The 27,040-nt window shown below is 35.8% G+C and overlaps 1 protein-coding gene across 1 annotated transcript in view; it reads right to left on the reverse strand.

The window, feature by feature from the left end:
* Positions 1–330: 330 nt before the first annotated feature.
* The window catches only part of LOC129910855 (titin), a 113,159-nt gene continuing 86,449 nt past the window's right edge, over positions 331–27,040 (reverse strand). Inside the window, exons 7-15 of the mRNA XM_055988447.1 lie at positions 18,952–19,128; positions 18,713–18,881; positions 17,939–18,643; positions 5,853–17,624; positions 5,446–5,668; positions 4,692–5,319; positions 1,418–1,960; positions 1,001–1,365; positions 331–935 (exon numbers count right to left, since the gene is read on the reverse strand). Coding sequence (XP_055844422.1) covers positions 821–935; positions 1,001–1,365; positions 1,418–1,960; positions 4,692–5,319; positions 5,446–5,668; positions 5,853–17,624; positions 17,939–18,643; positions 18,713–18,881; positions 18,952–19,128 — 14,697 coding nt within the window. The 3' untranslated portion in view covers positions 331–820. The remainder of the gene's footprint in view (positions 936–1,000; positions 1,366–1,417; positions 1,961–4,691; positions 5,320–5,445; positions 5,669–5,852; positions 17,625–17,938; positions 18,644–18,712; positions 18,882–18,951; positions 19,129–27,040) is intronic.

The following is a 27,040-nucleotide window of genomic DNA, read 5'->3' on the forward strand; positions in this document are numbered from 1 at the left end:
TTGGAGGTAATTTTGGAAATTCACTTTTTTTGGCAACCTTGTATTTTTTTCGAAAATACGAAAACAGTAGATTTGTAATTTTTGTATTTGAATGGCTAGACATTTTCAGTATGAACTCAAACCTGTTTCGAAGATTTCATCTGAATATTTATCTGCGTCTGAATAAGAAAACAAAAATATTTGAATGCAAATAACTCAGCACTCAAATCAGCATCACTCAGCAAATAATCTTGGGTTTCATTTAAACATAGATATAGTGTAAAAGAAGATCTTCCTGTTGACAAAAAAAAGTTAAAAAATAAATAAAAACCATTAATTGATATATAGATATATTTAAATATATATGTTTTTATTATTTGTATCAGCTTAACTTTTTATGTAAATCTATTAATTTAAAATTTTGATCTATTTGGCGCCTTTTAAAGGCTTTTATTTGGCGATCATCTTTGGTATATAAAATAAATTATGATCTCCATTAAAGATTGTTTTTTTTTTTTGTCTATAGGTTAGATACATTTTTTTAAGGTATATAAAATTGACATAAAGGGCACATATAATATCCATTATAATAATAATAATAATAATATTCCAATGGCACTAATACAGTTTTCTTTTTTTTCTTGATTATAAATATCTATATATATATAAAGTTTGTTTTCTACAGGATGTTCTAGTAATAATATATTACTTCTTTTCAGCTTCAATATATCTTCATTTATCAAAAAATTTGTATGAAGATATCTAAACAAAAATATCCTAAGTAAACAGGCTTAACCAATCCGACATAAAATTCTATGTCCTTACACAAACAAAAAAATATTTACTTATTCTTTAAATTCTCAAAGAAAGCAATATTATTCCTCAAACATCCTGATAGTACTACTCTTTCCTGATTCTCATCTTCTGTATCGCCGTCAATTCTTGATGGTGGATCTCTAAAATTGCAACAAGTTATTAGATGAACTAGAAAAATGCATAAACAGTTGTTGTTAGAACTTACGTTTCGAGAGATGACAAATCCGAAGCAATTGTTGCATCCTCGGATCCTTGACTAGTTGTATCCGGTACCATTGGTTCTAGCTGTTTTTGAGTTACTTTGCTGGTACTGGCTGCTGCTGCCGTTTGAGTTGTTAGTTTGAAAAACTGCAGGGGTGACTTTGCTCCTGCTCGGGCCTTAACAAAAGAATGAGATATTCCTGCTTCTGGTCCTTGGAGCCTGTTAAGTACACTTACCTTGCGCCATTTATTTTCTGACGTTGAAGTTGTCGAAGTCATAAGGAAGGCCTTAGCCAAAGCCTTTACTGATGGCATTGCATGGGCTACTTCCGCTTCGATTACAGGTTTCTCAGGTGTACATGGCGTTATCTAAATATAAAAAGTTCTACAAATATCCTTTAAAAAAAAAAGTTAAACTCACAGGGGTGGTATCCAGATCAATGGACAACACTTGACTAGGATTAATTAGCTTCCTTTTTGGCTGTAAGAATTTAAACGAAGTTGGTGTAGAACTTTTCGATGATATCGTGGCTATTGGTGGAGCCAGTGTCGGTGTTATATCCAATTCTGTGGGACGAACTTTCTTCTCATCTGGCGATTTGGCTACTGTTATTGTTGTTGTGTGAGTTGTTTCTTTGACAAGTCGCGTTTCTTGTTTCTTCAGATCATAAATACGAATTGTATCGGAATCTTCACTGGGTGTTAGACTTGCATTTGTCAAAACAGAACTTGAATCGCTAGAAAGTTTGCTAACAGCTTCCGTAGTTAGTGAAGTTATGGTTGTTCCAATTGACTGAATGGTGGCATTCTTTTCCGCAAATGCCTCTGGGATATCTTCGATTACATGAACTGGAGTAGCTAAATAGATGTCTGCATCTACTTTGGATTGTTTCTCCAGCTTATGGCACAGTTCTCTGACGGGTGTTGTTACTTCAACGGTCGTGCTTTCTACACTTTCCCGGAGCTAAAGAATGAATATATAATTTTTTTTAGTTTTAAGCAATCTTTTTGTTTAAAGAAGGAAATGAAAAAGTTTACGACCTGATAACAACATTTGAGAGGGTTTATTTTAAGTCTAGAAATCTAAAAAAATGTTAGTTGACAACAATGACAAAATAAAGCTTAATGATTTCAAAATGAATAAGTAAGAATGTAATGAATTTAAATGGCATATTCCGATGAGAATTTGGCTTCATGCATAATGTGACTATATGAAAAACCTGATTTTTGTCAATAAAAGATACCAATTACATAGAAACGAATTAAAGTTATACAATCCCTACACCACTAATTTATCCTTCCAAAAAGATTTCAAAGTATGCAGAAATGAGTTCTTTATTTTAGACTAAAAGAGTGTTAAAATTTTGATTTAATATATTTTTTTTTTGTTGGTTTACTCCACCACATAGTGTTTTAGTTGTTATAAATGGGAAACAAATGTTATTAGTAAAATTGTCCGCCATAAATTTACGAATAACATGATCTAAAACAAATATAATTCTCTTCTACAAAACAGAAAAGACACAAAAAGTACTCACCTGATTGAGATTGTGTTGATAAGTACCGATTTTTTTTAAAGAAGTCTTTGAAATAAATAAATTGTACTACGATATTTTTACTAAACTGAAAACTATTTTCTCATTCGAAAAAAAAAAAAAAAAAATTATTTAAAATACTTGCCTCTAGTTAAAATAAATCTCACAAAGTTTTTATTATGCATTCCATAAATATTTTTGGTATACAATTTTACTAAAACATTTGCTTCATCTTTAGGAATTTAATTTTTAGTAAAATAATATTCAAGTGTATAAAACAAAAATAAATTATGTTCTACTTTTTCTTAAAGTTTTAAATGTTGCTTTATTATCATATGTGTTTAAAATAAGATTGTAAATGAGTTAGTTGTGGGAGTGTTGTTTCATCTTTTGCTTTCAAATAAGAAAACAATAAATTCTATAGGTGGAAAAAGGTCACTATTATTGATGGAAAATTTAAATGAAGTTTTGATTCCTGAAGCATCAATCAAATAAATATCGTCAATGATATTATAAGCCAACTATTTTTGAAGAACAAGATTATCATTGAAGGCTTCTGAGCAAAGAAATAAATAACGAAGTTTGTTCCTCAACTCTTTTGTTTATGTAGCGCATATTCTATGAATATGTTCAAATAACATGTTTTGCCAGATATTTTATTACAATTTGGCCATGAGAAACCTATTTGCATGATTGGACGAGCGTTTGTGCATGTTAGATTACAAATTTTTCGAATAAATGTAGAGTATCACCTCTTAATGTGCTAAAAATGTCCAAATTGCAATCGAAGTAATGAACAATGAATACAAAAATTGGGTCTAAATAAATTCAAAAGTTTAAGTGGAAATAATTAAAAAATCCCTAGATTTTTTAATATTTTTGCCTAAGGCTCTCAAAAACGATATGTTCCTCTCGAAAAATTATAAACTAAACCTTCTATTTCCTTATAAACAAAGTATAGATTAAAATGAATTAAAATTTTACTTAGAGTCTTTAAAAATCAATCTATTTTAAAGATTTTTGGGGGTTAATAATTTCACAAAAAAAAAAGATGTGAGAAATTCCCTTTCGACAAACGAACCTTTTTTAAAAATAAATTGAATTTTTGAATTATATAAAATAATGAATTTAACTTTGAATTTAAAACTATTACATTTGTTTAAAAATTTCATTATTGTGAATGCTATAAAATTCAAACTTCACGCCCATCGGGCCATATTTTATTTCAAATTTAAAAAAGAAGATGAAGAAGAAAAAGAATAGGAAAATAAAATCACTCCATACGAAATAACCGCACAATTCGCACGGGCTTTTTATTTAATTCGTTTTTCGCAAAGTTTAAAATTAATTTTTCAGTTTTTAACTTTAAAGCTCAAGTAAAAACAAATTTATATTGTAAAAAAGATTACAATTTTTGAGTGAGAATTAACTCCACTTTAAAATGTGGAATAGATTCTCACATAAATTGGAATAAATTCACAAAAAGAAAAAGGTGTGAGAAATTCCCTTATAAGGTGAGAATTAACTCCACTATAAAATGTGGAATAGATTCTCTCATAAAGTGGAATGAAATAAATTCCCGTGGAGATATCTCCCTGCACCGTCACGGCACGAACGTGTGAACGTAAAGATATGTTTTTTCTAAAGATGCTTTGGGATTATTAAGCCTTCCATTTGATAAATCGCAATAATGTGCCACTTCGTTATATAAGAAATTACTTCTCTGAACGTTCAATTCGAAGACTTGTGGGTATTTGAAAAGCTAGGTATTTTCAATAATCCTACCTCATAATAATATCTGTATTAAAATTATTTTAATATCAATGTAATAACTAAAATGATGAGAAACTGAACTTCTTATAAATAAATTTCCGTGTACCGAGGACGAATTACAAATGCATTTGAAATTGTTGTTAACATATTTTTTTTTCTATTTGTTTTTACAAAAAAAATGGTTATAACCTTTTAATAAAAATTAAAAAAAAAATAATAAGATTCTACAATGGTCTAAATACTATTATTAACAAAAAAAATTATTACAATATGACTAAATAAAATTAAATGATAACAAAAGAATATTAAAATTCTCCTCATTTATGTATGACTTATAAAATAAATCATTAACCAAAAATATTAAAATTAATTAAAAACATAATTCTAAAATAAAAGATTCGTTCTAGTGCCATCTCCCGGTACCCCATTTAAACAACTATCCACCCCGGAATCCGCCGTATCACCATCTGATAAATTATTACTATCCTTTCGTACTGTTAATTTTGTATCTTTGAAAAATTCATTCTGATCGAATATTGGATTTAATACAAAATCCTTAGTCGTTGATGAAATGGCACGAAAACTATTGCGTTTCAAATCTTTGTGCAATAATTGTTTTTCAAAATGTGTTAAAACACTGGGACTAGGTGATGTTCGTTGTTGATTAAAAGATTTGGTTCGAAGACTTCTTGATGAGTAATGTGATTTTGTATCATCATCATTATCATACTCGTAATCACCATCATCATCATCGTTGTTGTTATTGGTGTTGTTATGGGTTTTAGGGATAACACTAGATCGAAATTGTTTGGGATATTTTAATGACGTACTTCGACGCACTGGAGTGGATAGGGTCCAATCTTTTGTATTTCTATTCTCAAATCCATTACGAATTACCTCGATTGATGATGCAGTTGTTGGTGTTGGTGAAGATATTTCCGGCGGTGAAGTTGGACTCTTCTTTGTTATTCCACTGGCATGTTTGGCATCATTGATGTAATAGTCTCTGCTGTATCTAAGCAAATATAAAATGATTTATCGTAAAATAAATGGGGCAGAGGTTTTGCTTCTTTGAGGAATATTGAAATCCTTGAATTGTAGGCTTCTATTTAACTTTTGAAGATCTTAAGAAAAAACTTACCTTGCATAATCCCTTTCCTGACCCTTAATATCTGCATCCGGGCTTTGATTTTCACAAAGCTGCAGTGGCTTATCTTCAACACACGGACTGATATTTGGCAGATCCAATACTCGATCAAGTCCGCCGGTGCTCAATCTGCGTCTAAGAGCTTCCACTGAATACGGATTATTTGGCATGTCAACCGCGTTATACCATTTCTTATATTCACGTTCGGCTATCGAACCTAATCATCGAATCAAAAGACAACAAAATGAAAAGAAAAACAAAACGAAATGATATTTATTAAGCTTCTAGTTTACACCGGCAAAGCTATGTGGGGGGATTTATAAATTTTGTTAGTAAGAAAGTAAACGGGGGGAAAAACGAAAGATTGTTTTTTGATCTAAACGAGCTGTGAATTATTTTACCTGGTACTAAATGTTTCAATGGATCATCATCAACATGTTCCTCGTTTCCCCCAGTAGAAGGCCGGGTCTCATGCAACTTGGAACATGCTGACTCTGGTCTAAGCTCGGGTTGTGGTTGCAGTGGTAGTGGTGGTGGTTGTGAATAAATGTGCGATTGGTTAGTAGCATTGTTAGTAGTTATAATACTGGTATTATCAGTGGTAGCAGTAGCAGAACTTTCACCGCGGTCAGTCGTTGTCGTCGTCGAAGAATTATTATCATCTGGGCTGAATTCTTCACCTGAGTCCGAACTAGATGATCGAGACTCCATCGAACCGAATGTATCAATTACCGTTGTTGTGCTATTATCGTCTGTACAATTTGATTCAGAACTTATCCGATCTGAGAAGAGAATGTTAGTTTTTAGAAAATGCGAATTGGCGTTTGGTGGTGATGTACTAGTGGCGCCTACAATGCATAAGTCGGATGGTTCGATAAACAAACTATAAGGGGATCGTTCTATGGAACATTTACTTTCAAAAAGGTACAAATCTTCATTAAGATAACTTGGGATATCAATGCTATCTAAAGAATCTAAGTAATTCTGAATGAGCTCTCGTTGTTTGCGACGTTTTTCCAATTCAGCTAAAAAGCGTCTGTCTTGGAGTGTTAAATTCCGAAATCTGCTACCACTGGTTTTAGATTTTGATGGTTTTCTCGCAGATTGCTCGGCAAATATATGCTGCTTGGCAAGTTGACTGATATGTTTACCTTGGGCGGAGGAGGCATCTTGTGCGTTCGATTGTTCTGTTGTTGCAATAGAATCGCTTGCAATTGGTGATGGCTGCGGATCAGTTGTAAAGCAAAGACTTTCACATGGTTTACTTTGAGGGATCACACGTTCAGAGTTGGGGGGTAATTCTTTTGTATCTTCATTTCCATCGGCAGCCATTCGAAGTTCTTCGGCAAGATTGGGGGCATTTATGTCAGGAGTTGTTTCCAAAATTGGGTCTGACATTTTTTCGTAGAGGTATTGTGCGGACTGAATCAGAGATTCAGTTTTTTCTAAAGGTGGGTGCGTTATTATTTTGCATGTTGCATTGAGGATTGCAAATGGGGGTGTTGTTTTATCGTCAGGTATTGCAGCATCAGCACAATCTAATGAATTTGGAGGTGTTTTGGTTACCACCATTGGCTCAATTTCTTTTGATTCAACGATTTCAGTAACTTCTGTAGATGTTTGTGCTGCATCGATTTCCTTAATTGTTTCCGAAGGCTTAGTTTCAACTTCAATTTCTTCAGTGGGTTGTGCTTCACTAGAGGAACAAATTTCATCATTGGCTGGTTTTGCTAGGACCGTTTCGTTCTCGAAATTTAGTTTATCATCTTTCACGGGGACTTCTTTTTGTTCAACCATTTCATCTGGTGAAGAATTAGCGATTGTTTCACTTGATTTTGCATCTTCTTTTAAATTAGATGTAATGACTTCAGATATCGTTGGTTGTATGGGGACTTCTTTAGCTGTTCCAGTTGAATCTTCGGAGCTTGTTGGAGTAATCAATTCGTCAACAGGTTCTGGTATCGCATCAGCAAATTCTTCTTCTATCTTTTCAGTTAGATCTTTTTTATTTTCATCAGAAATCTCAATTTTTGGTTCTTTAGTGTCTTTATCTGCTGGTTTTTCTTCAGCAACATTGGATTCAACAGTGGTTGTTAATGACTCTTCAGGTTGAAGTGCATCTATTATATTGGTTAGTTTTTCTTGAATAATTGAAATATCTTCTAGTTTTTGAGGTATTGAAGATTCATCTAATTCTTCTTTTTCAGTTTCCAAGGATTTCCATACTTCCTTTACTAATTCACTCTTTTGCGTTTTGACTTCCGGTAACTCTTTTATCGCTGCAGTTTCTATTAAGTTTTTAGTCTCTGCAAGCTCTTCTTCGGTGGCGGACACAAATGAAGCTTCCGAATCAGTATCGTCATCTGCTTCGGCAACTGATGGTTGAACAACTTCTGAGTCTGCTTTTTGTTGATTATCTTCTTGGACTGAAATTTGTTCTAGAGATTGTTCAGGTTCATTAGTAATGTCACTTTGAATTGTTTCAACTTCAGAAGCTTTAATTGAATTAACTTGGGAATCTTCTTTGGAGCTTGATTCATTGGGAGAAATATCTGTTGATTCTTCAGCTTTAGGCGTTTCAATTACTTCATTAACGTCTTCAACAACCGAAGATACCGCTGGTTCATTAATATTTTCAGAAGGTGTAACTTCCACAGTAGATGCCTCAAGAGGTTCAACAGGCTTAGATGCTTCATTTGGTTCACTAACTGCTGCAACTTCTAAAGATGACTCTTTCTCTTCAACTATTTCTGTGTTTATGGTTTCTTCCTTAACTTCCGTTACCGGTTCTTGCTCATTTGTTTCACTAACAGCTGCGGTTTCTTCTTTCACATCAGCTGTGTCAGTTTTTTCAGGTTCTTCCTTAACTTCCGTTACCAGTTCTTGTTCATTTGTTTCACTAGCTGCTGCGGGTTCAACTACATCAGTTTGTACTGTATCTTCCTTAATTTCCGTTACCGATTCTTGTTCATTTGTTTCACTAACTGCTGCAGCTTCTGAAGATGGTTCTTTCACGTCAACTTTATCAGTTTTTACGGGTTCTTCCGTAGCTTCTGTTACCAGTTCTCTTCCATTTATTTCACAAACTGCTGCGGTTTCAATTATATCAGATTTTACGGGTTCTTCCTTAACTTCCGTTACCAGTTCTTGTGCACTAACTGCTGCAGATTCTGGAGATGATTCTTTTACTGCAACTGTGTCAGTTTTTTCAGGTTCTTCTTTAACTTCCGCAACCGGTTCCTGCTCATTTGTTTCACTAACTGCAGCGGCTTCAACTACATCAGTTTTTACGGAGTCTTCCTTAACTTCCGTTACTACTTCTTGTTCATTGGTTCCACTATCTGCTGCGGCTTCAACTACATCAGTTTTTACGGAGTCTTCCTTAACTTCGGTTACCAGTTCTTGTTCATTTGCTTCACTTACTACTTCGGTTGCATCAGTTTCTACGAGTTCTTCCTTGACTTCCGTTACAGATTCCTGTTCATTTGTTTCTGTAACTTCTGCAGCTTCTGAAGATGGTTCTTTCACCTCAATGATATAAGTTTTTAAGGGTTCTTCCGTAGCTTTTTTAACCGATTCTACTTCATTTGTTTCACTAACTACTGCAGCTTCTGAAGATGGTTCTTTCAATTCAACTATATCATCCGTTACGGAGTCTTTTCTAACTTCCGTAATCAGGTTTTGGTTTTCTAAGGTTTCTTCACCCAAAGATGCTTTTACTGATGCTTTTACATCTTCAGATATAGTTGTGCCTAGAGGCTCTGATTTTTCTGTATCTGCTGTAGCTGGTGTAGTCTCTTCTGTTTGTTCGGTTGTGCCTTTATCGTCTTTTAAATCGCTACTTTGAACTTCTTGTTGTAATTCGACAGTTTGAATAGTTTCACTGTTATCTTCAGTTTTTGTTGATTCACTTCTTACTTCAACTGCATCTTCGCTTTGTTCCAAAGGTTCATCAGTTGTAATTGGTTTGATTGCAGAAGTTTCTTCTATTAGAACTATTTCATCAGCTTTTTGAGATTCTTCAAGACAAGAAATCGCTTCTTCAGTAATTTGTTGAGCTGTAGCCTTTGCTATTTCTTCTGGTTGTGGAACTGAAGATTCTTCCTCTGGTTGCAAAACCTCAGCTGCAGTTTCTTTAGAAGTTGAAGCATTAACTATTTCAGGTGGTGTATCTTCTACTGCTTCTGCGTTTGGTTCTTTTTCTGGAAGGACCTCTGTTTGTACTGCCACAATTTCAGGTTTAGTATCCGTATTTGGTGACTCAGCTTCTTCATTTGTTGCAGTTTTTTCTTCAACAGCTTCTTCTTGTTTCACCTCTGTTGGCTCTGGCACGGTTTCTAATATTACATCCGTATTTGGCGATTCAATTGCTTCATCTGTTGCTGATTTCACTTCGACAGTTTCTTTTTGTATCTCTTCTGTTGGTTCTGACACAAATTCTTCTTTGACATCAGTATTTTGTGACTCAATTGGTACACCTGTTGCAGTTTTTACTTCAACAGATTCTTCTTGTATCACCTCTGTTGGTTCTGGAACATTTTCTGTTACTTCTTCTTCAACAGGTTCTCCTTCTTCAGGTGTTTTTTGTTTGATCTCAGACTCTGTAGAGGATTCTTCAGTTTTAGTTGCTTCTGTTTCTTCTTCAGGAGTTTTAGTTTCTTCAGATATCTCCTGTACTGAAGTACTTACATCTTTTTCAGGAACTGTTTCTTCGCTTCTTTTCTCGGTTTTATCGTTGTCAGTTGAAATTGCTTCATCTGTAGAAGCCTCTTCTGTATCCGCATCTTGAGTGGCTTCTGCAGGTTTTTGAGAATCGGAGTCCTTTGAAGTCTTTTCTGCATCAGCTTCTTCAGGTTTTTGAGATTCTAAGTTATTTGAAATTGTTGTTTCTGTTTCAGAGCTGTCTTCTTTTTGAATAACTTCCTCAGCAACGATCAAATCTGCAGACACATCTTTATTGTCAGTAACAGATTCTTGATCATTTAAGGTGGTAACAGGTATATTGTCTTCGGTTATTTCTTCTGGCACTTTTGGTTCTTCAATATTTTTAGATTCAACCACAGGCATTTCTTCTATTTTTTCATCGTCAGTTTTCAAAGTTGACTCACTCACATTTATGATCGATTCAATCTTTTCATCATCGGTTTGTAAATTCGAGACAATTTCACTAGCGATGGAGGTTTGAGATTCTAATGCAACTTCTTTGTCTTCATTTTGTACTTCTTCGCTTTGTATCGGTGCATCTTTTGTGTTTTCAGTATTTCGTTTGTGTTCTTCGTTATTTAAAGTGTCTTCGCTTGTTAATGCTTCAGTTATAGAGCTTTGCACCGATGGTAGTTCTTCAGTTGATTTGAGTTCTTCAGATTTTGATACTTCAGAAATTTCATCAGCTGCTATTGACTTTTCAATTGGAACATCTTCTTCAACTGTTTCAGTGGAATTATCAACACATGCAGTCAATTCTTCATCTTGTTTTGGTATCACTGTTAGCAGTTGTTCTTCCTTAGAATCAACGGATGGTGTTTCTTGCGTGGGAATATCATCAATTTTAATATTTTCTGAATTCTGCACTGGTTCTGATCCTTCAGAATTGTTGGTTTCATCTGGAAGTTTTTCTGTCTCAGGAACTTTCTTAAGATCTTGGGTTGTCAATTCTTTAATCTCACTAGCTTCGGTTGCTTCTAACTTCTGCTGTTCTTCTGATACTTTTTCTGAACTTTTAATTGCTTCTGGAAGATTATCTACTTCTGGAGTTTTTTCATCTTCAACAACTTGTACTGGCAACTCCGTAACCTCTTTAATATCTGACACATCTTCAGATTCTTTTGTTTCTTCTGGGAGTTTTTCTATTTCAGGACTATTTCCATTATCATTAAGTATCTCTTGGGACACATCTTGTGCTGTTTGTTGTGTCATCTCAGTAATTTCAGTTTCTTCAGATTTTTGAACAGGTTCTAATGCTTCTTCAGAATTTTTCAGAATTTCTGTTTCTTCTGATTTTTGCACTTTCTCTGATTCTTTTTCAGAAGTATTATTTGCTTCTAAAAGGTTTTCTACTTCACCATCATTTGATACCTCTTCTTGCACATCTGGTGGTGGCAATGCTTCGATTGGTGTGTCTTCAGTTTTTAGCAATGGTGCTGATGAATCTTCAGAAACTTTCTCACAGTCAGCTGGTAACTCTTCTTTCAATCCTTGTGCTGTTAAATCTGTTAATACTTGATCTTGGGAATCTGGAGCTGCTTCTTCAGGTACCTTCATTTCTTGAGTTTCTTTTGAAACTTCTTCAACTGCGTTTTGAGTTTCAATTGAAGATTCTTGTTCGCTTATTTTTTCAGCAGGTTGTTCTTGATTTTCAGGTACTTCTTCCTTCGCCTGAACTTCTTCGGCGTCAGTAAGTTGAGTTTCTTGCTCCTCAGAAATATCACCAGGAGGAATAGATTCTTCTGTTTTCGATATTGGAACATCAAGGTCTTCAGCTGCAGGGGTTGAACCCTTTTGTTCTTCAGATACATTTTCTTGTGTTGAAGATTCCTTCTCAATTTTTACTTCTTCAGATTCACTGCTTGTAGTTTTTTCTGTTTCATTTGTTTCTTCTGTAACTTCAACAGCTGCAACTTCAGGTTGAACTTCAAGAACAGACTCAGTCACTTTTTCACTTGTTTCAGGTTGTACTGATGAATCTTGAGTTATAGTTGCAATGCTTTCTTCTTTTAGTTCCTGGTCACTTATTTGAACTTCGGTTGTAATCTCTTCAATTTTTGAAGATTCAGAAACTTCTTCATTGGATTTAACTTCCTCTTGTTTATCTGCCGGTTCTTCTGGTTGAGGGGTTTCCGAGTTCATTTGGCTGGAATCAGAGTCGGTAACATTAGTTACTGCATCGATTGAAGATACTTCTTCAGTCACTTCAATTTCTTCAGTTTTTGTTTTGCCATCTGTACTTTGATCATTTGCTTGCTCTGTAGATAATGATTCCTTATCATCTTTTTCTTGTTGCTCAATATTTAAATTTGCATCGGTAGTATCAGTAACCGGTTCAATCACAACTTCTTCAGTGGAAACATTTCCAAGCTCTGTTTTTTCAACTTCTTCTGCTTCAGTATTTTGTTCTTGGGGGTTCTCAGTCTTCATATCAGGAATCACCTCCTTTATCACTTGGCAGCCAACTTCTGTTTGTATATCTGCTTCTGCACTTACAACACTTTCAGTATTTCCATTTATGTCTTCAGTTTGTTTATCAAGAATTGGTTCTTCCAATACTGTTGGATTAGCTTCGTTTTTAGTAAGATCTTCAGTTTCAATATTTAATGGGTCTGTGACTTTTTTAATTGAAACATTGTCGGAGCTTGGAACATCTGCTTCATTAACAGTTGGTTTTTCTGTAATCTCATCTTTGGAGTCAATAGTTTCTGTTTTGATTTCGCTTTCATTTTTGGATTTATCTTCACCTATTTCATCTATTGATTTTTCAATCTGCTCTGTGGTAACTTCATGAGTTTCATCGGCTTCTAGAACTTTTGTTGGTTCTACCTCCACCTCCGGTGTCTCATTTTTGGAAGCATCATCTTCTTTCTGAAGTTTTTCTTCATCTGTGGTACCTGAGTTTGATACTGCCTCAGCTATTTCTTCCGAAGCTGATGATTTGGTATCACCCAGTGATTCAGTTTTAGGTTCATCAATTACTACAGGGTCTTCAGTTATTGAAGCTTCAGCGGATATCTTATTTGTATCTTCTATTTTCTTAGAAGATTCATCGGAATTTCTTGTGTCTTCCTTACTCTCGACAGGACTTGAACTATCTACATTACTTCCTATTTTTTCTTCCAATAATTCTTCTTTATTTAATGGTTCTGTGACTTGATCAACGGTTGGTGCTTCTATTGAAGTATTTTCCTGATTTGGTATATTAGGAATTTCTTCGACTTTTGTTTGATCTTCAGTTGCATTATCAAATTCAGGCGGATCAGATTTTTCAGTTTCAAATTGTTTGATATCGTCTGTCTTAGAATCTTTCAAAATGCTGTCGCTTAAACCTTCTTCTATTTTTATTTCTTCTTTTACATCTTCATCAGTTGTTTTGTTAGAATCTTGGTTAATGTTTTCCTCTTCCTTACTTTCAGTTGATACTCCTTCAGTTGATGAACATTCTGTTTTTATTTCATTTGTGGGTTCAGATGTTTGAATAGCTTCTTGTGGATTTGAATTGTCATTTATTGCTTCAACTAAAGGATCTTCTTTTTGTTCTTCAGAAAGCTTGTTTTCACATTTGTTTTCCTCTGCTTCGGAAATCGATTTATCAGAAATGGGTGAATTTTCTTGTGACTGTTCTTCATTTGTTGATACATCATCTGAAGATTTGACTTCATTATCTGATGCTTCATTTGTCTTTTTAGCTTCAATTTCATTATTTCCTAGGCTTTCGTTAGTAACTTCGGTAGATGACGTAGCACCAACTTCTTCATTTTCTTTTAGTTCTGTTTTTTCTTCAGATATGGAAGTTACAACATCTTCATTGGACTGTATTGTTTCATTTTCAATCGGTTTTTCTTCTTGATTAATTTCTGAGGACCCCTTAGCTGGTTCTGTTTCTTCTGCTGGTGCTTCAGATGGATCTTCATCCTTTTGTATACCAGTGCTTACAGGTTCCGCTGTTTCACTGAGAAGCTCAGTAGCTAGGTTTTCTAAAGCTGCTTCTGCCTGTGATGATCCTTCAATGGGTTCTTCTGTTTTATCAATAGATTTTGTTGGAAATACTGGTTCAATGGAGGCAACATCAGCAGTTTCTGGTGTTTCAGGAGATTCAACTATTTTCTTCTTGCTTTCAACAAGATGTGGAGATGGTTCAGGAATTGCAACTGGAGGTAATTCACAATCATTTTTGCTTTCCTTGGAAATCTCTTCAACTACAGATTGCTTTTTTTCTTGGTCTTCATTACTTTCTTCTGTTGGAATAGGGTTGACAACACTAGATTCAGCTTCGCTTTGAACTGGTTCTGAAGGTTCGGATAAAACTAAAGTTGGTTCGTCAACCTCAGGCTTCGCTTGAATTTCATTCAAATCTTTGCCTTCTACAGTTTTTGGTATTATTTCGACATCTTCATTAGATGTGCTTATCTGAGTTGTAGGAGGATTTTGAGTAGTCTTTTCTTCCGAATTTTCTGCTACCGCAGGAGTTTCTGGAGAAAATTCTTCATTTGTATTTACAGAAGCTGAAAATTCATCAACAACTATATCAGTGTTAGAAGATTGAACTTTTTCTTCAATAGAAATTGTTTCTGTCTCAACAGCATCACTCGGGTTTGGTGTTGAATTCATCTCTATATCCTGAGTACAATCTTCAGTTGCGGCTGTTTCTTTAGGAACGTCTTCAGAAGGTTGTTTGCTAAGTATATCACCTTCAGGCACGGTGGTCTTTGGATCGGATTCTTCAGTCGATGCTTCTTCAGTTGGTTTAGTTTGATCTTCTACGTTTGACTTTTGTTCGGGATTTTCAGCTAAAGCAGATTCTTCTGAAGAACTTTCATTTTGCTGTGCTTCTTCGATTGGTTTACTTTGATCTTCATGTGGTAAGTTTTCATTTAATGGTTCCTCTACGTTTGACTTCGTTTCGGTATTTTCAACTGAAGCAGATTCTTCTGAAGAACCTTCATTTTGTTTAACAAATGTTTCCAAATTGCATGGTACATCGTTTGTAGGTTCTTCAGAAGAAACATCTTCAGATTTTGGTTGTTCATTAATTTTCAAAATGTCAAGGCTGTTTTCGACTATTTCATCTTCTGATTTTGCAATATTTTCATCTATTGAAAAGCTTACAACTTCAGTTTTATCATCGGTTGAGGGTACCTTATCGTCGGAAATATTGTCAATTGGAGTTTCTTCATTGACCTTTGTCACTTCAGTATCTTCAATTTTAGCTTCTTGTATTTCGCCGCTTTTGTTTTCAGATTGTAAATTTTCTTCAAGTTCTGTTTTGACTGTGTCTTCTTGCAGAACTTGAGTATTTTCAATAGTTGAAGATTTATTCGATTCTTCAACCTCTGGCTGTTTGGAACTTTCTTCAGTTTTAAAGGAAGAAGTATCGTTTTCAGGAACTTCAGCAGTGTTTTCCTTAAGATTTTCAATAGCCTCCTTATTTGAAATTTCTTCAGTTGATTCGACTTTAGAAGCTTTATTTACTGGAAGATTTGAAGAACTTTGATCTTCAAGTTGTTCGTCAGTTGATAAAACTTCTAACGTTGATGAATTTTCTTCAATTTCTGCATTAGTTTCAGGTTTTGGAGTCTCTTGAGAGCTTACTTCCTCTGAATTCCCATCTGAAGCACTGTTTTGCTTTATTTCATCAATTGGAATTGCAGCACTTGAATTTTCTTCACAAGATTTTTCAGAACTCATTTGGGTGTCAACAAGATCTGTGGAATCAGGTTGGTCTTCAGTTAAATTTGTAGACTTGCATTCTTCAGTTTTTTCTGTTTCTTCAGTTGAGAGTTTGGTGTTACCTTCCACACCTTTTGATTCACTATCTTGATTCTGAGTTTCTGATTCGATTTCAGAACTTTGAATGGGATCGTTATCAATTGTTTCTGGTGTTGAAACTATTTCAGAAGAAGACTGATCTTCGGGTTTGGATTGATTTTCATCCAAAGACTGTTTGTCAGGTGGTTCTTCTGACTTTTCACTTTGAGGAAGAACTTCCTTTGATGTAGAAACTTCTTCTATTTCTGGTATTGAAACAGTTTCTTCAGCTTCTTTTACTTCTGGATCACTTTGAATATCTTCAGTTGTATTTTTTATATCAGTGCATTGGTTTTCAGTGTGCGTTTCTTCTTCATTAGTTTTAATTTCTTGTTCATTGGTGCTATTTGCAGAAGTCATTTGAGTTTCAGCTTTTACTTCCTCAGAATTTATGTGCGCTTCAGTCACTTGACTTGATTCAATATTTCCACCATCTTCATTTAATTTTTTCAATTCTTCATCACAAAATGCAGTTGGTGGAGGTAAAATAAATTCATTCGTATTCTTGTCGTTTTCTTTAGATTGTTGTAATTTTTGATCATCGGTTAATTCAGCAGGAGCTGAATTCACTTTTTCATCATTATAAAATGTAGTTGTATCACCTTCAAGATCAGAACATTCTGATGGTGATGATCCAATGGTGTGCAGAGATTCATCTGATATACTACTTGTGTCTTCAGGTATGATTTTTTCGAAACCGAGATCATCTGACAGGCTTGTCATTGGATTGCAATTGTCTTCATCGATTGAAATCTGATTTTCATCTAAGGGTTCTGCTGAATTCTTTGGTTCATCGGTAGGCTCTAATTCTTTCTTCATTTCACAAGGCTGAATAGTTTCTTCCTTACACTGACTTAAAGTTTCCTCTTTATTTACAATTTCTTCAGACACAATTTCAAATGTATCTTCGGAAGGTTCCGGATTTTTGTGTACTTCAACCTTTGTCGTTCCATCTTCAGACTGACTTGGAAGAATTTCTCCTGTGACTACTGGTTCTGTTTCGCTGGTGGTATGCTTGTTTTCTGTATCTACTTTCTCATTATTTTTGTTATCTTCATTTAGGTCATATTCATTTTCTGAACTTCCTTGCCCAGAGTCAACAGTTTTATCATATAATTTATATTGGGTGCTATCTTTAGTAAATTCTTCAGCTTCTGCTTCAGTTATTTCTTCAATTTGAACTGAGCTCTCTTCACTTTTTGAATACCTTCTGACATCTTTACCCACAAGTTCTTTAATTGCATCCATCACCATTTTCGGTGAGCTCAGTAAATCAGCTTCTTCATTTACGTCAACTATTTCCACATTGTGATCATCACAATGACTATCAAATGATTCTTCAACAATAACCCCAAGTCTTCGATCTTCAGCAGCTTTGGCATTTAATTGAGCCATAGCCAACTCATTCAGCTCCATCAAAGAACTCAATTCAACTTCAGTTAGCATATTTCGATCGTCAGAAGCTGAAACAGCTAGCATCGGTCCCAGTGCAATAGCTGCTAAAATCTCAATAACAGATGGTCGACGAGATGAGCTCTCAGCCATTGCTGTATCGATTTCAGAGGCTAGGCCTTCTTCGTCTTCAACACTGAAGTCAGTAATGCCTTCATAAGCGTCCAATTCAGCTCTATCGATTCCCGCTGAAAACACAAACGACTCTCAATTCCCATACAGAGTGGTTTTGGGGTCTTTGGACAGGGTTTGATTCTACAGGACTTACCTACAAGACTGATGTGACTCCAAGTTCTACATGAAACTACGTTTTAAGATTCAAAGCCTAACAACTACTTCACTACTTCAAAATAGTACCTACGTTTCGTATATACACAGCGCTCGAAAACGACTATTGTTTTTCTAAATTCTTTTTGTTAGCATTGTTAGCATTTTTATTAGCATCATGAATGAATGGTAATGATTTTTGTTTCGAGTTTAATGAGGGGCAGTTTTGATTTTGGACATCTGATGGACTTACCTGATAAAGCACAGCTTATCGATGAACGTGGTGACATGGACGAAGAGTTATCATCTCCCGAGTCCGTTTTGTTATTTTGTTCTTCATTGAATTTGGCCAATAAGTTACGCATTTTTTCATCGTCTGTGAAATCATTGGGAGGAGGGACAATTGACTCATCATCTGTAATTTCTATTGCCTTTTCCTTTGTAAGCTTCTCAACTTTTGTGGCAATAGGTGCTTTTGTAACATTTGAATTGATTGCTTCATTGCTAATGGCATTGTTACAATTATTTACAGATATCTTCAATGATTGTGATTCGTTGAGTCCGTCGTTGCTAACAACAAATTCATTTTTGGTTTCAGTATATGGCGGTACATTATCGGGAAGTGAAGACACCGAAATCATACTGGTTCGATCGGCAATTTCATCGAGAACTGGTTTTGTATTCTTTCCACCAATCAAATGTTTGTTGACGAGTCTATCGTTAAGAGGTTCCAAGCTAGCACTAACCATTTCCAAGGACGAATCATCAGTATCCGAACCGACTTCAGAAAGATCACTGATTTCATCGGTTGGTTTATCACCAATCAAGGCTCGGATGTCTTCTTTTGGTGCAGGCACTAGCATACCGACGCTTGAAGAAGTCGTATTGGATTTCTTCTTTTTGAAGAGCCAATTGTCCTCCCATCCTGCATCACGACTAGAAGCCACCGATATGAAATCTTAAAAGAGAAAACGAAAAAATAATATTTTAAGTCTCATTGCTTCACATGGAAAATAATCTCCTTTACCTTCTTCATCTTCATCCTCGTCAGATGCTGGTTCAGCTGATATTTGTGGCAGCGGAACCATATGTGATGAGATAAAATCACTAAGAACAGATTCTCTATCGGCTTCAATGTTATCATTCGCAACATCATCATAAAAATTTTCATAATTGCCATCATCTTTATTATTGATCTGATATAAAAGTAACGATTTTTCGTTTAATATAGTTCTTCAAGAATATTTGTTTTTGAGATTAACTTACACTACGAATGGGATCCGTTAGACTGCTTTCACTTCGCGGTTCTACTGAGCTGCTAGATGAAAGGCTCTCATCTGTTTTGTTGAGATTGAGAGCATTGTGATTGTTATCTAAAACCGATGAGGTCGTTAGATCAGGGCTACTTTCTGAGTGTCGTCCATTTCCATGGGTATTGACAATCTGCCGGCGAAATTAAAACAAGAACATTACTTTAGGTAAATATTCGAAACGCAATTGTTTCAGTTTGAATATGAAAAGTATTTTTAAACAAAAAGCAGTTTTATTTCGAAAAAAAATTTAAATTCGAAAAATTAATTCATCAATGAAAGAAATTCAAAGCAATTTAATTTTTCGATCAGGCGGTATGAAAGAACCTGCTAAATGTCACCTACTCCACATAAAAATGATAATGGTTTAAAAAATTGATTGGTTTTGAAATCTTATATCAATTCTTTCACATTCAGTAGAATGAAATCCAAAGAATAATTCTATATCGTTTTGGATTTATTTAAAAAATTATAAATACCATCAGTTTTTTAATTTCATGGATTTTAAAGATCTTTTTTTACAGTGAATGTATTTTTCGGAATGCGAAGTTATTTGTGTTTTTCATTGAAATAACAAAATAATTTTAACGAAACTATTTCTTTCATTAATACAATAAATTGGTATCGACTATCGAAATCGTAGAAGTAACGAAAAGAAAAAAGGCGGGTCTAAGTAGCTTCATAAGCACAAGTACGTCATCTATGAGAAAAGAGCGTATTTAAGTCTGTACACCTCTAGACTTAGTGGCATCTTATCTTGAATGCTTTACTTCACATAGCACCCAAACGGTGTCCGTTTTTTTTTTCAAAGTCTGTCCTGATTTCCTTGATTCGTAATTTACTTGTACAAGTATTGGAAGAAAGTATTGATTCCTTAAACAACATAATATTTTTATTTTCAATGAAAAGCTTATTTGTTTGATTCGTTTGGAGGGTCACTGTGGTGTATGTGTAACTTAATTTTTACTATGCATATCTTACTGGCTAATGGAAGTCCTTTTATTACCGACCAATTTACATTTATAAAAATGCATTTATTTAAAAAAAAAAATTAACGACTTTTCCTTATCTAAAAGCCTGATAGTTTTCCGGAATGGAAAATTTTACCAAAAATTATGAAGAAAGATTTTGGTTTAAAAAAAAAATTTATTTCATACTTTTTCAAGTAGCCAATGAAATAAGCCTTAACTTTAATATTTGTATTTATATGAATTAAATATTAAAAGATTGAGGTTAGAAGAAATTTAATGTGCTTTTTCTATCCAATGAATATATCGGCTTTTATTTAATTTATTTTAAATATATCTTTAAGTTTAAGTATAAATTACATGCATTTTTCTATTTAAATAAACGTTAACAAATTTAGATTCCCATCGTTATTTCATTATCATTTTGGAAAATGTATTCTCTTAATTTTTAATATTTTTCGAATTTAAAAAAAATGTAATTCCTGCTTCGCATAAGCAGGAATTACATTTTTTTTAAACTATTACATATTTTTTTTCTACTTTTAATAAGATGTTTAATTTTAAATACGTAAACGTTTCATGTTTGCAACAGTATTTAACCTACGTCGCATTTTAAAATTCTTTTCCGGTTTATAAATAAGTTGTAAGGATTGACGCAACTCAAATTAGCTTAAGTACCTCCTACATTTACATGCTTGAAAGCGCAACGTAGGTACTTAAGTCGTTTAAAACAAAAATCGATGAAAGAAAACTGCGTTGCAAACATAATTATTCGGATTTAATACTATCTAAGAATCTTTTTTTGCTAAAGACATTATAGAGCTCTTAGTATATTAATGTGCATAATTCTTGATGTAAATGTTTTTTTTTTTATAATTTCTTAGTTTTATAGGAGACAAATAACTGTAATGTGCCCGTTTAATTAAAAAAAAAAATTGAGATGTTACTCGTATACCGTTTTTTGTCTCGATTTGAGACAAATTAAAATCAATATCAAATCTCTCAGACGAACAGGAAACAAAATTACAAAAAAAAAAGGATAAATTATGTTGAATGTCCTTTCATCCCACCACGATACAAACAAAAAAAAAAAATATGCAAAATTGGATTATCCTCGTACGTGTAAATTATTATTATCCATTGTGTTTGTGTTTTATTCCATTATCCGGATGTCCTGGTTCTGGGGAATGCACTCAATTAAAATCCTTTTTTTTTAATTGAATTTATTTGTTTGTTTTATTTTTTTTCCTATTTTTGATTATTTTTTTAAATTTGTATTTATTTGATTTTTTTTATTTTTATTTAATTTAAATTTGTTTTTTTTTTTTTGTGATATTTGCACAAACTACCGAAAGCTGTTTGCTTGAAAGTTTACCACAAACTAATTTATGCACCCTTATGGGTATTTGATTTAGCTAGGGGTACATCGTCGTCGTTGTTGGTGCTGTAATTAAGGAGACTATACAGTGCATTGTAGGTGCAGTGTTTTTTGTTGTTGTTTTTTTTTTTTTTTTTTATTTTTCGTTGCACATTATAAAGAAGCCATATTTATGTTGATGAGAGGTTCCATCCATCCAACCCACAAAGAAGAGGAACAAAAATAAAAAATTACCACCCACTGAAGACGACTATAAGGGTGAGTTGATGAAGTGTTTAGAGGGTGTCATAGGAATAAATGGTTTAGTCTACATATCTACATGTTACATATCTACATATTTATGCTTATATGTAGACATGTACATGCAAATGCTATACGTAACGTTTTGAATCTTCTATAGGTAGACCTTATTTTTTTTATAGATTTGTTTTTCTATTTTTACAATGGAACGATGGAGAAATGCCTTTTGGATGTCTCTTTCGCAACATAATGTAAGAGGCGCCATTGAGGATTTCATTCCAATCCATGGAGGAATATAGGCTTTTTTTTTTTTTGAAAATGTAGGATTGTAGGTGTATTGTGATGTTTGTCATTGCAATTGGAATGAATGATTTGTGAGTTGTCTGAGCTTTAATAAAAAAAAATACAAATTGATTTATTAATTTCGCACATTTTCACAAAGACAACGCATACGTAGGTATGGAATACTGATAGGAAAAAATGTTTGCGTTCACGACTGGGGCAATAAATTGGTGCAACATTTTTGTTTTTTTTTTTTTTATTGATTGGCAATTGTATAAGAGTGAAAATCGGATTGATTGGATTAGTAATTGGTTATGTTTTGGGGTATTGACATGAAAACATGCTTTAATTGGTTTCGTGTTAATTTTAAAATTGAATATACGAAAATAGAAAGAAATTTTAAAATTTTCACTTGAACTACATAACGCAAATATCTGGTTCGATGAATTAGTTCATTGAGGACTAATAGTGCTAGGTTCAGTAATTATATTATTCAGATAATTATCTGCGTAAGTTGATGCATATGCATATCACTCCTAACATTCACATTTTATGCTGCGATATTTAAGCTTAAATTTTCAATTTTCTCTTCCAGCATTAATCAATCTAGTTGAATAGCTTCTGCAGAAGGATGTTTTTGTATATTTTAAAAATTCAAAAGTAGAGTTTCTCTTAAAATACGAATGTTTGACCTATGATCTTTTTTTCGGTTCTACTAACAATCTATTCCAATTACACAGGTCTACAAGGATTTTGGTGCCGAGGCTATGATATACTTTTCTATAGGTTTTCGGTGTGCTGAATTCGAATTAGAATTTAAAAAGATCTTGAAAGAAGGAATATAGTTCTTATAGAAACCGTTATAATTTATATTAAAAAAAAAAATATGTCTTCGTTAATTAAACACACTTGTTGTAATTTATTGTAGTTAATTAATCACACTTGTTGTAATTTGTTGTAATTTGTTAATTAAACACACTAATGACACTAATGGTTTGTATTTTGATAATGTTTTAATTTGATTATAATTCTCGGTCTTTTAACACACACTTGATGATTTGAATAAATTCAGAACTACCCGTCCTGTCACGGTCGCCAAAATGTATGATAAAAGAGTAAATTAATGTAGTTCCATGTCCGTGAGCACGATTCATAAGAAAGTAGTTGTGGTTTTGGTTTGTGAATTTTTGGCGCTCAACTCGTTCGCATCCATGTGTGTGTGTATTGTGTATTTCAAACAGAGACAGAGATATATTCGCTTTCATTTTGTTTCTTGTTCCTCTTCTTCTTTCTTTCTTTTGAGTGTGTCTGTGTCTGAACGATGGAACTGTTTAAATTAATTTGGCGGAACGAGTGGAACTAGTTCCGAGTGAGGAACGAGTTTCAGGAACTTTTTGGCTCCGGAACTACCCATCTCTAGTCTGAAACGCGTTCAAAACGTGTCTGAAACCCGTCTAGACGCGTCTGAAACGCGTCTGAAACGCGTCGCAAACGCGTCCAAAACGCGTCCGAAACGGGTCCGAAACGCGTCCGAAACGCGTCCAAAACGCGTCTAAAACGCGTCCGAAACGAGTCTAAAACGCATCCAAAACGCGTCTGAAACGCGTCTGAACGCGTCTGAAACGCTTCCGAATCGCGTCTGAAACGCGTCTAAAACGCGTCTGAAACGCGTCCGAAACGCGTCTAAAACGCGTCCAAAACGCATCTGAAACGCATCTGAAACGCGCCCAAAACGCGTCCAAAACGCATCTGAAACGCGTCCCAAACGCGTCTGAAACGCGTCCGAAACGCGCCTGAAACGCGTCCAAAATGCATCTGAAATGCATCCAAAGCGCGTTTGAAAAGCGTCCAAAACGCGTCTGAAACGCGCCCAAAACGCATCTGAAAAAAGTCCAAAACGCGTCTGAAACACGTCTGAAACGCGTCTGAAACGCATCTGAAACGCGTCCAAAACACGTCTGAAACGCGCCTTTAACGTGTCCAAAACGCTAAATTAAACTTTTTTTGTCACAAAAACCAAAATATACTTTTCTGAAGGTTTTTTGGTTGCTGAATTCGAATCCACAGTCAGAAAAATTCTATTAGCCTTTGTTCTTGAAATATTACCGTTATAAAATGCAGAAACAATTTTTTTTTAAAACGGTTATATTTCAAAACGCGTCCAAAACGCGTTTGAAACGCGTTCGAAACGCGTCCGAAACACATCTAAAACTTGTCTGAAACGCGTCCAAAACGCATCTGAAAAGCGCCCAAAATGCGTCCAAAACGCGTCTAAAACGAGTCCGAAATGCGTCCAAAACGAGGCTGAAACGCGTCCAAAACGCTTCCAAAACGCGTCCGAAGCGCGTCCAACACGCGTCCAAAACGCGTCTGAAACGCGTCCAAAACGCGTCTGAAACGCGTCCAAAACGCGTCTGAAACGCGTCCAAAACGCGTCTGAAACGCTTCCAAATAGCGTCTGAAACGCTTCCAAAACGCATCTGAAACGCGTCAAAAACGCGTCTGAAACGCGTCCAAAACGCGTCCAAAACGCGTCTGAAACGCTTCAAAAACGCATCTGAAACGCGTCCAAAACGCGTCTGAAACGCGCCCAAAACGCATCTGAAAAACGTCCAAAACGCGTCTGAAACGCGTCTGAAACGCGTCTGAAACGCGTCTGAAACACGTCTGAAACGCGTCTGAAACGCATCTGAAATGCGTCCAAAACACGTCTGAAACGCGTCTGAAACGCGCCATTAACGTGTCCAAAACGCCAAATTAAACTTTTTTTGTCACAAAAACCAAAATATACTTTTCTGAAGGTTTTTTGGTTGCTGAATTCGAATCCACAGTCAGAAAAATTCTATAAGCCTTTGTTCTTGAAATATTACCGTTATAAAATGCAGAAACAATTTTTTTTGAAAACGGTTTTTAAAACGCGTCCAAAACGCGTTTGAAACGCGTTCGAAACGCGTCCGAAACACATCCAAAACTTGTCTGAAACGCTTCCGAAACGCGTCCAAAACGCGTTTGAGACGCGTCCAAAACGCATCTGAAAAGCGCCCAAAATGCGTCCAAAACGCGTCTAAAATGCGTCCGAAATGCGTCCAAAACGCAGCTGAAACGCGTCCAAAACGCTTCCAAAACGCGTCTGAAACGCGTCTGAAATGCTTCCAAAACGCATCTGAAACAGGTCCGAAACGCGTCCAAAACGCGTCTGAAACGCTTCCAAAACGCACCTGAAACGCGTCCAAAACGCGCCTGAAACGCGCCCGAAACGCGTCTGAAGCGCGTCCAAAACGCGTCCAAAACGCATCTGAAACGCGCCCAAAACGCGTCCCAAACGCGTCCCAAACGCATCCGAAACGCGTCTGAAACGCGCCCGAAACGCGTCTGAAACGCGTCCAAAACGCATCTGAAACGCGCCCAAAACGCGTCCGAAACGCGTCCGAAACGCGTCCGAAACGCATCTGAAACGCGCCCGAAACGCATCTGAAACGCGCCCAAAACACGTCTGAAACGCGTCCAAAGCGCTCCTGAAACGCGTCCAAAACACGTCTAAAACGCGTCCAAAACGCGTCTGCAACGAGTCCAAAACGCGTCTTAAACGCGTCCAAAACGTCTGAAACGCGCCCAAAACGCGTCTGAAACGCGTCTGAAACGCGTCTGAAACGCGTCTGAAACGCGCCTGAAACGCCTGAAAACACGTCTTAAACGCGACCAAAACGCGTCTGAAACGCGTCCAAAACACGTCTGAAACGCATCTGAAACGCACCCAAAACGGGTTCAAAGCGCGTCCAAAACGCGTCCAAAACGCGTCCAAAACGCGTCTGAAACGAATCTGAAACGCATCTGAAACGAGACCAAAAACGCGTTTAAAACGCGTCCAAAACGCGTCTGAAACGCCTCCGAAACGCGTCCAAAACGCGTCTGAAACGCTCTCAAAACGCATCTTAAACGCTTCCAAATCGCGTCTGAAACGCATCTGAAAAGCACCCAAAACGCGTTCAAAACGCGTCCAAAACGCGTCCAAAACGCTCTCAAAACGCATCTTAAACTCGTCCAAAACGCGTCTAAAACACACCCAAAACGCGTTCAAAACGCGTCCAAAACGCGTTCAAAACGCGTCGAAAACGCGTCGAAAACGCGTCTGAAACGCGTCCGAAACGAGTCCAAAACGCTTCCAAAACGCATCTGAAACGCATCCGAAACGAGTCTGAAACGCTCTCAAAACGCATCTTAAACGCGTCCGAAACGCAACTGAAACGCACCCAAAACGCGTTCAAAACGCGTCCAAAACGCGTCCAAAACGCGTCTGAAACGCGTCTGAAACGCTTCCAAAACGCATCTGAAACGCGTCCAAAACGCATCTGAAACGCGCCCAAAACGCGCCTGAAACGAGCCCAAAACGCGTATGAAACTCTTCCAAAACGCATCTGAAACGCGTCCGAAACGCGTCCAAAACGCGTCTGAAACGCGTCTAAAACGCGTCCAAAACGCGTCCAAAACGCGTCCAAAACGCATCTGAAACGCGCCCAAAACGTGTCCAAAACGCGTCCAAAACGCGTCTGAAACGCATCCAAAACGCGTCAGAAACGCTTCCAAAACGCATCTGAAACGCGTCCGAAACGCGTCTTAAACGCGTCTGAAACGCGTCCAAAACGCGTCTGAAAAGCGTCTGAAACGCGTCCGAAACGCGTCCAAAACGAGTCTGAAACGCATCTGAAACGCGTCCGAAACGCGTCCAAAACGCGTCTGAAACGCGTCCAAAACGCGTCAGAAACGCTTCCAAAACGCATCTGAAACGCGTCCGAAACGCGTCCAAAACGCGTCTCAAACGCGTCCAAAACGCGTCTGAAACGCTTTCAAAACGAATTCGAAACGCGTCCAAAACGCGTCCGAAACGCGTCCGAAACGCGTCTGAAACGCTTCTGAAACTCGTCGGAAAAGCGTCCGAAACACGTCCAAAACGCGTCCAAAACGCGTCCAAAACGCGTTTGAAACGCGTTCAAAACGTGTGTGGGTGGTTTAGTTTTTTTTTTAATTGATAACGCTGGTCAACAAGGTTTTGCCACAAGATCCAAAATATACTTTCCTAGTTGTTTTGGATGTGTTGAACTCGAATCTGAAGTCACACAAATTAAACTTTTTTTGTCATAAGAACCAAAATATACTTTTCTGAAGGTTTTTTGGTTGCT

Source organism: Episyrphus balteatus, chromosome 1, assembly GCF_945859705.1.
Source record: "Episyrphus balteatus chromosome 1, idEpiBalt1.1, whole genome shotgun sequence".
NCBI lineage: Eukaryota > Metazoa > Arthropoda > Insecta > Diptera > Syrphidae > Episyrphus > Episyrphus balteatus.